The sequence below is a fragment of the Oncorhynchus masou genome, unplaced genomic scaffold, assembly GCF_036934945.1.
Source record: "Oncorhynchus masou masou isolate Uvic2021 unplaced genomic scaffold, UVic_Omas_1.1 unplaced_scaffold_2504, whole genome shotgun sequence".
Taxonomy (NCBI): domain Eukaryota; kingdom Metazoa; phylum Chordata; class Actinopteri; order Salmoniformes; family Salmonidae; genus Oncorhynchus; species Oncorhynchus masou.
Window position 1 is genome coordinate 20,744 of NW_027008955.1, and position 11,265 is coordinate 32,008.

An 11,265-nucleotide genomic window follows, 5' to 3' on the forward strand; every position below is an offset into this window, starting at 1 on the left:
AATGTCAAAATAATGGTAGAGAGAATTATTTATTTCAGCTTTAATTTCATCAATTTCCCAGTGGGTCAGAAGTTTACATACACTCAATTAGTATTTGGTAGCATTGCCTTTAAATTGTTTAACTTGGGTCAAACGTTTCGGGCAGCCTTCCACAAGCTTCCCACAATAAGTTGGGTGCATTTTGGCCCATTCCTCCTGACAGAGCTGGTGTAACTGAGTCAGGTTTGTAGGCCTCCTTGCTCGCACACGCCTTCTCAGTTCTGCCCACACATTTTCTATACGATTGAGGTCATGGCTTTGTGATGGCCACTCCAATACATTGACTTTGTTGTCCTTAAGCCATTTTGCCACAACTTTGGAAGCATGCTTGGGGTCATTGTCCATTTGGAAGACCCATTTGCGACCAAGCTTTAACTCATGTCTTGAGATGTTGTTTCAATATATCCACATAATTTCCCCACCTCATGATGCCATCTAATTTGTGAAGTTCACTCGTCTCTCCTGCAGCAAAACACCCCCACAAACAAAACACCCCCACAAACATGATACTGCCACCGCCGTGCTTCACAGTTGGGATGGGGTTCTTTGGCTTGCAAGCCTCTCCCTTTTTCTTCCAAACATAACGATGGTCATTATGGCCCAACAGTTCTATATTTGTTTCATCAGACCAGAGGACATTTCTCCAAAAAGTACAATTCACTGATGTGAAGGAGGAGGTTGATGGCCACATCTGACTCCAGTGATCAACCTCCTCCTTCACATCTGACTCCTGATGATCAACCTCCTCCTTCACATCTGACTCCTGATGATCAACCTCCTCCTTCACATCTGACTCCTGATGATCAACCTCCTCCTTCACATCTGACTCCAGTGATCAATCCAGTGATCAATGACCAAACCTGTTTAGGCTTTTTGGGAATTTAACTTCAATTAACCTGAAAGTTTTCATTGTATAAACATCTGTTGGGTTGGTAGAATGTGGAAAGACCCTCCTCATTGGTTAATATTCCCTGTAGTAGTAACATCTGTTGGGTTGGTAGAATGTGGAAAGACCCTCCTCATTGGTTAATATTCCCTGTAGTAGTAACATCTGTGTTGGTAGAATGTGGAGGTAGGTTTTAAATTCATACTTATTACAAATCTGCAGTTTTCTGACTATTATATAATTATTTAATGAAATAAATGTAAAAATGCACTGTTTGTCTGGAAATAAAAATAAACATTTATCTGCGTTAACCACTCCAGTCAACAGATGGCGATATGCGTTTTTTAGGCGATGCTATCAGAGTGACGTATAATGTAGTGGACGGGACGCTTCTTCAACAACATCTCGTCAGCCACCTCGGTAGCTTCCTAGTGGAAACGTTCAAGCTGTTCAGACTGTATTTGGAACATAATTCTGTCTTTTAACTAGTTTCCCCATTTCATGTCATATTTCCGTTTAGTCAGGTAACGGTAGCTGGCTTGATAAATGAGCCTATCACTAGTCTAGTCGCTAACTAGCTAGGTTAGCTGGCTAACATCCCCGACCATGAGCTCAGCAAGCTGCTGCCCTCCTGCTAAAAAAGAGGTCTGCTGGAAGGAGAAAGAAGGTATTTGGCTGAACGTTGTCGTGAAAGAGGAGAATGAAGAGGAGGATGTCACAGTAAACGAAGAAGTCGAGGGTGAGGCTGTTACACAGAAAGAAGAGGAAGAAAACGATTATACTTTTTTTGGAGTGAATGAAGGAGAGATAACTGTCATATTGAAGGAGGAGGAGAGGGAAGAAGAGATGGAGACAGAAGATCTGAGTAGCACCAGTAAGTCCTGTCTTGAAAATAGTTGTTGAACTGATACGTGGTTTTAAAGCGGCATTCTACTCTAGTTCTGATCTTAAATGCCGTTTTTTAATGTAGGAATTGATAAAGCTACACTGTAAGATGTGAATACCATCAAGAAGCTGGCCAACAACTAAACGTTAACAATGGATTTGCACCCAAAATCACAACTTAAATGTCTCACGGAATGGACTTGCCTTCATTCAATACTGCAGTTCCACTGTACTGAACTGGAGGCGATTTCCAGCCCACCGATGACTGCGGTCAAGTGAGCCGACAGTCGCAAAACAGGGTCAGGCCATCTGCTCTTCGGTTTCTTCCTCAATTTGCGTGCGCGAAAACACTTTACGGAATGGTGTTTTTTCAGGTAGGGAAACTGAGTTGAATGGACTCTCATGCACAGGAAGTCGAGACGGTGGCTACAAATCATTCCAAGCAAACCGTTTGAAGCACACTTATTCAATCTTCCATAATAAAAATGATACCAAATCGTTAATTTAATTTTCGCGTTATCATAAAGTACTTTATCATTGCTGGAGTGTCAAGCGTTGGCTGGACTGGTGTAAACGCTACAACATACAATGACTACTGCACCTGTACATAGCCCACCTATAATTTAGCCCAAACAACTACCTCTTTCCCTACTGTATTTAATTCATTTATTTTGCTCCTTTGCACCCCATTATTTTTATTTCTACTTTGCACATTCTTCCATTGCAAATCTACCATTCCAGTGTTTTACTTGCTATATTGTATTTACTTTGCCACCATGGCCTTTTTTTGCCTTTACCTCCCTTATCTCACCTCATTTGCTCACATCGTATATAGACTTGTTTATACTGTATTATTGACTGTATGTTTGTTTTACTCCATGTGTAACTCTGTGTCGTTGTATGTGTCGAACTGCTTTGCTTTATCTTGGTCAGGTTGCAATTGTAAATGAGAACTTGTTCTCAACTTGCCTACCTGGTGAAATAAAGGTGAAATAAATAAAAACATTCTATAGGCCTCTCTGACTAAGAACCACACAGAGACCTGCATTTTGTAGTGGCTTTAATAACACTTGTGAAAAGTGACTTCAGGTGATTGAGGGATCTAGTCTAGATTAAACGTCAGAGGAAGTTTTGTCATGTGGAGGTTTCATTCAGGTCTCTGTTTAATTAAATCATCGGTTTGTCTTTGACAGGAGAGAGACCAGACTCTCCTTCTGACAGCAGTAAGAGTCCTTCAGGGAAACCAGACCCCGAGACGTCCAAACCAGCAGGACGACATCACTGCTCCCAGTGTGGGAAGAGTTTTACTCAGTTAGGGAGCCTGAGAACACATAAGAGAATACACACTGGAGAGAAGCCTTACCACTGTTCCCAATGTGGAATGTCGTTTACCCAGTTAGGGAGCCTGCAAACGCATGAGAGGGGACACACAGGGGAAAAGCTTTTCCAATGTTCCCATTGTGGAAAGAGTTTTGGCCAGGTAGGAAACCTGAACAAGCATGAGAGGACACACACAGGTAAGAAGATGTACCGCTGCTCCCAGTGTGGAGAGAGATTTACCCGGTTAAGGTACCTGAAAGAGCATGAAGGAATACATACAAATACACAGGAGGAGAAGACATACCACTGCTCTCATTGTGGAAAGACATTTTCCCAGTCAGAGAACCTGAAAACACATGAGAGAATCGAGAGGCTGTGTTCTGACTTGTGTTTCTGACTGAGAATGTGTGTGTTTGTTTGGGCTGTCAGACTTGAGTTCACTTTGTATAATGTTAGTGCACTATTTTTAATTGTGATTAATCCATTGTCTGAAAGGGTTGAAAACACACTGAAAACATCCAAAATACATACTATATACAGCTAAAATCTACAATGCCATGTAAACACTAGATGACATTGAGGTTAAATAAAGTGTGCTTTATCAATGGAACATATTTTGACACGTCCACTGTGTGTCTCTGAAGAGTCATAATATCCATAACAACTAGAGGTCAAACAGGGAGATGGTTCCATTCATTTTCCCCACAGGGCTGTTTTGTTTAGACTCACCCTGGTGTGATGTTTTGACAACCATGGAAACCTCTCTGGGACGAGGTGACTGAGGACACAGTGTGTTGTGAATTTATTGTCATGTTTTTAAAATGGTATAAATGCCTTTATTTTAGCTGGACCCCAGGAAGAGGAGCTGCTGCCTTGGCAGGAACTAATGGGGATCCGTAATAAATACAAATACTTTTATCAATATATTTGTCTCTCTCTACTCTCCGATTCAAATATGCTAATTAGCATCGAAGTAGACAACATGCAAGACTACAAATCCCTGCAAGCTCCTGCAAGTCATCTCTAGCCAACACATTTCACAGAATTGTCCATTGAAATAAATGTTGACAATTTAATCATTGCTACATTAAGGCCTGAATGGTGGAGTGCTGCAGAGATGGTTGTCCTTGAGGGAAGGTTCTCCCGTCTCCACAGAGGAAATCTGGATCTCTGTCAGAGTGAACATCGGGTTCTTGTTCACCTCCTTGATCAAGGCCCTTCTCCCCCGATTTCTCAGTTTGGCCGGGCGGCCAGCTCTAGAAAGAGTATTGGTGGTTCCAAACTTCTTCCGTTTAAGAATGATGGCGGCCATTGTGTTCATGGGGACTGTTTGCTACAGACATTTTTGGTACCTTTCCACAGATCTGTACCTCGACACAATCCTGTCTCAGAACTCTACAGACAATTCCTTTGACCTCATGGTATGGTTTTTGCTCTGACATGCACTGTAAACTGTGGGACCTTCTATAGACAGGTGTGTGCCTTTCCAAACCATGTCTAATTTATTGAATTTACCACAGGTGGACTCCAATCAAGTTGTAGAAACATCTCAAGGATGATCAATGGAATAAGGATGTCTGAGCTCATTTTCGAGTCTCATAGCAAAGGGTCTGAATACTTAAGTAAATACATTTGCAAAAAATTCAAATCTGTTATTGGTTTGTCATTATGGGGTTTTGTGTGTAGATTGATGAGGGGAAAAACATATTCAATTTTATAATGAGGCTGTAACGTAACTAAATGTGGAATAAGTGAAGGGGTCTGAATACTTAATGAATACACTGTATACCACTGGAAGAGCTTTCTATCATTGGCAGTTTTGTACACAGTCAGGTGGTATAGAAAGTCCAATCTTAGGAGAGAACATGGGAGGCACTATACTGTGTGTCTGCAGGTGTCTATCTGGTCAAAACCACTGATAGAGGTGCCCCTCCACCCTCTGGTGGGATGGATCATGTCTACAGAGAAACCTACATTCAAATACTTAGATTTGTGAAATTATTAGATATTACTTGTTAGATATTACTGCACTGTCGGAGCTAGAAGCACAAGCATTTTGCTACACCTGCAATAACATTTGCTAAACAATTGTATGTGACCAATAACATGTGATTTGATTCTGATTTGAAATAAATGTCCTATTTATCAAAGGTGCTTTTGGCTGGTGTCAAAATGACTCCAAAGGATTTGAATTTGTTAAAAGTCCATATTGGTACAGAAACACTAAACCGTGATTTAGATTTATTAAGAACAAGTTGATTGACAAATTAATGAAAAATTGGAAGAATTGAATAAACCACATTTAGGCTGATAAAAGATATGCCTCAGGTCAAAATGATCCATGTCAGAACTATGGTTCTATGGTTCAATTCAATGTAGTGGGTCTAAAGTTTGTTCTAAATTATTAAAAACGAATCAATCAACACATGCTTTTCTATGAACGACTTAATATGATAATCAACTTTATTTAATTAAAAAATAAACTTTTGGTTCCTCAACTGCGTTGCCACTCCAGTCAGCAGATGGCGATGTGCGTCTTTTAGGTTCAGGCGATGCTGCCAGTGTGACGTATAATCTAGTGGACGGGACGCTGCTTCAACAACAACAGTTCGACACCCTCGGTAGCTTAATAGCAAACATAGCTACAACATTCACTCTCTTTATACTGTTTTTGGTGTATATTAGTCGCTGTGTACTAAACACACTTCTGTCTTATGTACGTGTTGACCCATTTAATTATATAATTACGTTGTTTGTCAGCTAGCTGGTTTGCTAAATTAGCTTAGAACTAGGCTAGTTGCTAATGCTAGCTAGCGAACATCCCCGACCATGAGTTCACTAAGCTGCTCTCCTCCTGCTAAAGAAGAGGAGGTCTTCTGGACGGAGAAAGAAGTTCTCCCGAAAGAGGAGGGGGAAGAGAAGGATGTTTCAATACAAAAACAAGTAGAGGGTGAAGCTGTTACCGTGAAAGAAGAAGAGAAAGACGTTTCAGTGGAAGAAAAGGAAGACTCGTTCAGATTGAAAGAGGAGGAGGCGGAGATGACTGTCACATCGGTAAAGGAGGAGGAGGAAGAAGAGGAAACTGGACATCTGGGCCCGGTTTCCCCAACGCTTCTTAAGGCATCCTGTGGTTCTAACGTTGAACTCAGCCGTAAGATGGTTTTGAGAAACCGGGCCGTGATTAACACTAGTAAGTACTGTCTTAAAAACAGAGGCACAAACTCTGCAGTTGTTGAACTGATGTGTGGTGTTAAACGGGAAGTCCAGACCTGAATCCAATCGAGAATGTGTGGAAAGAACTGAAAACTGCTGTTAAAAATGTTTGAAATATCCAATAAATGTCGTTCCACTTCATGATTGTGTCCCACTTGTTGTTGATTCTTCACAAAAAAATACAGTTTTATATCTTTATGTTTGAAGCCTGAAATGTGGCAAAAGGTCGCAAAGTTCAAGGGGGCCGAATACTTTCGCAAGGCACTGTACCTCATGAGCTTAGTTCAACTGTTGTACCCCATCAGAACCCCAAATAAGATTTTTTACGCCAATGTTTAGATTCAATGTAAATCAACACTGTTTAGCCTCAACATGGTTAAAACTATCATGTTGATTTCATGGATGGTCAGTCCTTGCATCCGTAGGTCTGTCTATGAATTTGAGAGTAGTTACATTTCTCCAGACCCATCCATCATCTTATCACCAAAACAGTGGTGGAATGGCATCTTTGTTATTGTTTGAACTGCAGATTGGTTGATCGATTGATTTGGCTTTTTTAAAGGGACATCCTAGGATTTAAACAGCAACAAAATGGCTGCCCTGAGACTTGGTTTGGTAAACAGCTGAGGGATGGGGGCTGGATAAATGTAACCACTCTCACATTCAATTAATTGCCCTCGTGCGCCTATTTTAGCAAACACAGAAAGGGGCCTATATTGGTGACCAAAGGTTGTCTGGCACACTGCTTAGGGGTTCAGCAACTGTAATAACTTATCTCTAGCCTCCAATCATCGATGTTACTACTAATGTGAAAATAAGACAAAATATGACTATTGTTGCTCACTTGACTGTCTCAAGACAATTGTCAAATAATTTTAACATTCATTACAGACGTCAATTGTTGTACAATATCATGGCAACGCTGTTGGCATCACCTTTTACAGTGGATTTCTGCTGTTGTGGGCCTTTAACCATCTGTCAGACTTTGTTGTTCACACAGGAGAGAGACGTGACTATCGTGGATCCTCTGGGGAGCCTCAACAACATCATGAAGCTGACGAGGCAGAGAAGAGTCCCTCCCGATCAGAACACCTCAAGAAACACCCGTGGAGACCAACAGGGAAGAAATCTCACTGCTGCTCTAACTGTGGGAAGAGTTACTTAAGATCAAATTCACAAAAAGTACACATGACAATTCACACTGGAGAGAAACCTTATAGCTGTGATCAATGTGGGAAGAGTTTTACTACATCTCGCCATCTGATTGTACACCAGAGAACACACACAGGAGACAAATCTTATAGCTGTGATCAATGTGGGAAGAGTTTTACTCAGTCAAGCAGCCTGTTATCTCACCAGAGAAAACACACAGGAGAGAAACCTTATAGCTGTTATCAATGTGGGAAGAGTTTTACTCAGTCAAGCAACCTGGTATCACACCAGAGAACACACACAGGAGAGAAACCTTATAGTTGTGAACAATGTGGGAAGAATTTTACTACATCCAGCCATCTGATTGTACACCAGAGAACACACACAGGAGAGAAATCTTATAGCTGTGAACAATGTGGGAAGAGATACTCTGATAAAAGATCTCTGATCAAACATCAGAAAATGCATTAATGAAGGAGTTGTTTCATGATATCAATGAATTAATGTCACAATGTAGAATGTTTAAACATTGTAGTAGGAGTATTTTAATGATGTCACAATGTAGAATGTTTTAACATTGTAGTAGCAGTATTTTAATGATGTCACAATGTAGAATGTTTTAACATTGTAGTAGCAGTATTTTAATGATGTCACAATGTAGAATGTTTTAACATTGTAGTAGCAGTATTTTAATGATGTCACAATGTAGAATGTTTTAACATTGTAGTAGCAGTATTTTAATGATGTCACAATGTAGAATGTTTTAACATTGTAGTAGCAGTATTTTAATGATGTCACAATGTAGAATGTTTTAACATTGTAGTAGGAGTATTTTAATGTCACAATGTAGAATGTTTTAACATTGTAGTAGCAGTATTTTAATGATGTCACAATGTAGAATGGTTTAACATTGTCATAGGAGTATTTTAGAAATGTCACAATGTAAAACATTAAACGTTTGCCCCCTGTTCAATTGATTTCTGCATGATATGGATATTAGCCTCAGGGGGAAAATCCAGGCTCTGAATTGAAAGAGTGCTATTTATATGATATAACAGAAAGTGACTAACACAAAAAGAGCTGTGTTACACTTACAGCATTGGTGACCCACTTGAATCAAAATGTAGCTAGATGTTTTCTACAAGTTGTCCTCCAACCAGTGATGTACACATTATTCCCAGATTCCATGTGTTTTTTGAGCTGTTAGTTTTAACAGGACAAACTCATCTCCCCCTTTCACACAAATGATTTCAACATGAGATCGATGAGTGATGAAAAATAAGTGTTGCGTTCCTTTGTTTAACGACCTCTACATTTAAATGCATCTCTCCACAATGTAGCTGACTGTCTTCTGCAGGTTGTCCTCTAACCAGGGAGGTAAAATATATCTCCTATTTCCATGTGTTTTTTTAGTTGTGTTAGTTTCAACAGCACCAACAACCTGATTTCCCCCCTAATTGATATCAGTGATTTATTGCTTCTTGTCAAAACAACAGTGTTTCTGGTGTTCGTGCATTTTAAAAGGTGCTTGTTTAAAAAAATACAAGTAATCTGATTGTTGTTGCAGATGTTTGTGCAGATACTACATTTTATGTTTAGGTTTTCAATATCACAAATGGTTTCTGCATATTGGTTATTCATTTGGACCCATTAAAGCTGTGTTTTGACATTGGGCTGTACCACCTAGCAAAATGTCATTGAAAAGACGTTGAAAAGAAGATTATACCCAACGTCCAATATACGTTTGGTTTTAGTTGAAGGTTTTAAATATTTATTTTCAGGTTGTTGTTAATAATGACTTGAAAACAACTTAATTTTTTGTTGTGGAAAATATTGAATCAACTATTTCACCAAAACCAGAACCTGTGAATTCAATTAGACTTTATTACAAACAGTAACAAGCCGAACAATTCCATGGAAGAACTGACTCTTCATTCTGAGTACTTGGCTTTTATACAGTCTGATCCTTACATAACATTCTAACCACTAGGCTACCCTGCTGCCCCAATAATACACTAAATACATGTAATAGAGCCTATACAGTCTGATCCTAACATAACATTCTAACCACTACCCTGCTGCCCCAATAATACACTAAATACATGTAATATAGCCTATACAGTCTGATCCTTACATAACATTCTAACCACTAGGCTACCCTGCTGCCCCAATAATACACTAAATACATGTAATATAGCCTATACAGTCTGATCCTAACATAACATTCTAACCACTACCCTGCTGCCCCAATAATACACTAAATACATGTAATATAGCCTATACAGTCTGATCCTTACATAACATTCTAACCACTATGCTTCCCTGCTGCCCCAATATTGTGAGAGGTGATATTCTCCTGGACCAGACAGCATCACAGGCGATATTCTCCTGGACCAGACAGCATCACAGGTTATATTCTCCTGGACCAGACAGCATCACAGGTGATATTCTCCTGGACCAGACAGCTGGGGGAATACACTATATATTCAATAGTATGTGGACACCCCTTCAAATTAGTAGATTGGGCCATTTCAGCCACACCAGTTGCTGACAGGTGTTTAAAATTAAGCACACAGCCATGCAATCTCCATAGACAAACATTGACAGTAGAATGGCCTTACTGACGATCTCAGTAACATTCAACGTGGCACCGTTACAGGATGGCACCTTTCCAACAGGTCAGTTTGTCAAATTCCTGCCCTGCTGGAGCTGCCTGGTCGACTGTAAGTGCTGTTATTGTGAAGTGGAAACATCTGGGACCAACAACGGCTCAGCCAAGAAGTAGTGGGCCACACAAGTTCACAGAACAGGACCGTCGAGTGCTGAAGAGTGTAACGTGTAAAAATCGTCTGTACTTGGTTGCAACACTCACTAACGAGATCCAAACGGCCTCTGGAAGCAACATCAGCACAAGAGACTGTTTGTCAGGAGTTTCCTGAAATGGGTTTCCACGGCCGAGCAGCTGCATACAAACCTAAGATCAATATGGGCAATGTCAAGTGTCGGCTTGAGTGGAGTAAAACTCACAGCCACTGGACTCTGGAGCAGTGGAAACGTATTCTCTGGAGTAATGAATCATCTTCACCTTCTAGCAATCCGACGCACTAATCTGGGTTTGGAGGATGCCACACTACCTGCCCCAATGCATAGTGACAACTGTAAAGTTTGGTGGAGGAGGAATAATGGTCTGAGGTTGTTTTTCTTGGTTTGGGCCCTTTAGTTCCAGTTAGGGGAAATCTTAACGCTACAGCATAGAATGACATTCTAGAGGAATCTGTACTTCCAACTTTGTGGCAACAGTTTGGGGAAGGCCCTTCCTGTTTCAGCATGACAATATGCCCCTGTACACAAATCAAGTTCACTACATGAATGGTTAGTTGAGATTGGTGTGGAAGAACTTCACAAAGCCCTGACATTACATTTACATTACATTTAAGTCATTTAGCAGACGCTCTTATCCAGAGCGACTTACAAATTGGTGAATTCACCTTCTGACATCAGTGGAACAGCCACTTTACAATAGTGCATCTAAATCATTTAAGGGGGGTGAGAAGGATTGCTTTATCCTATCCTAGGTATTCCTTGAAGAGGTGGGGTTTCAGGTGTCTCCGGAAGGTGGTGATTGACTCCGCTATCCTGGCGTCGTGAGGGAGTTTGTTCCACCATTGGGGGGCCAGAGCAGCGAACAGTTTTGACTGGGCTGAGCGGGAACTGTACTTCCTCAGTGGTAGGGAGGCGAGCAGGCCAGAGGTGGATGAACGCAGTGCCCT

At 40.6% G+C, this 11,265-nt stretch overlaps 1 protein-coding gene and 1 long non-coding RNA gene across 3 annotated transcripts; both read left to right on the forward strand.

The window, feature by feature from the left end:
- Window positions 1-1,227: 1,227 nt before the first annotated feature.
- Window positions 1,228-5,284, forward strand: LOC135533607 (uncharacterized). Its single transcript, XR_010454555.1, has 2 exons — window positions 1,228-1,799; window positions 3,004-5,284. It is a non-coding gene; the product is annotated as an uncharacterized LOC135533607 (long non-coding RNA).
- A 389-nt stretch (window positions 5,285-5,673) lies between these two features.
- On the forward strand, window positions 5,674-9,309 carry LOC135533608 (gastrula zinc finger protein XlCGF8.2DB-like). 2 transcript variants are annotated; one of them, XM_064960896.1, is made up of 2 exons: window positions 5,674-6,320; window positions 7,326-9,309. In XM_064960896.1, exons 1-2 carry the CDS (start codon window positions 5,960-5,962, stop codon window positions 7,964-7,966), a joined length of 1,002 nt encoding a protein of 333 aa, XP_064816968.1. In that variant the 5' UTR covers window positions 5,674-5,959; the 3' UTR covers window positions 7,967-9,309. The 2 variants fall into 2 exon arrangements, with proteins under 2 accessions (XP_064816968.1, XP_064816969.1); XM_064960897.1 differs by having other exon boundaries at window positions 5,675-6,320; window positions 7,344-9,309.
- The last annotated feature ends 1,956 nt before the right edge of the window (window positions 9,310-11,265 follow it).

Coding starts and splice junctions, on each gene's coding strand:
- LOC135533608 (XM_064960896.1), top strand. CDS start 5,960: ATGAGTTCACTAAGCTGCTCTCCTCCTGCTAAAGAAGAGGAGGTCTTC. Junction 6,321..7,325: donor CCGGGCCGTGATTAACACTA/GTAAGTACTGTC, acceptor ACCATCTGTCAG/ACTTTGTTGTTCACACAGGA.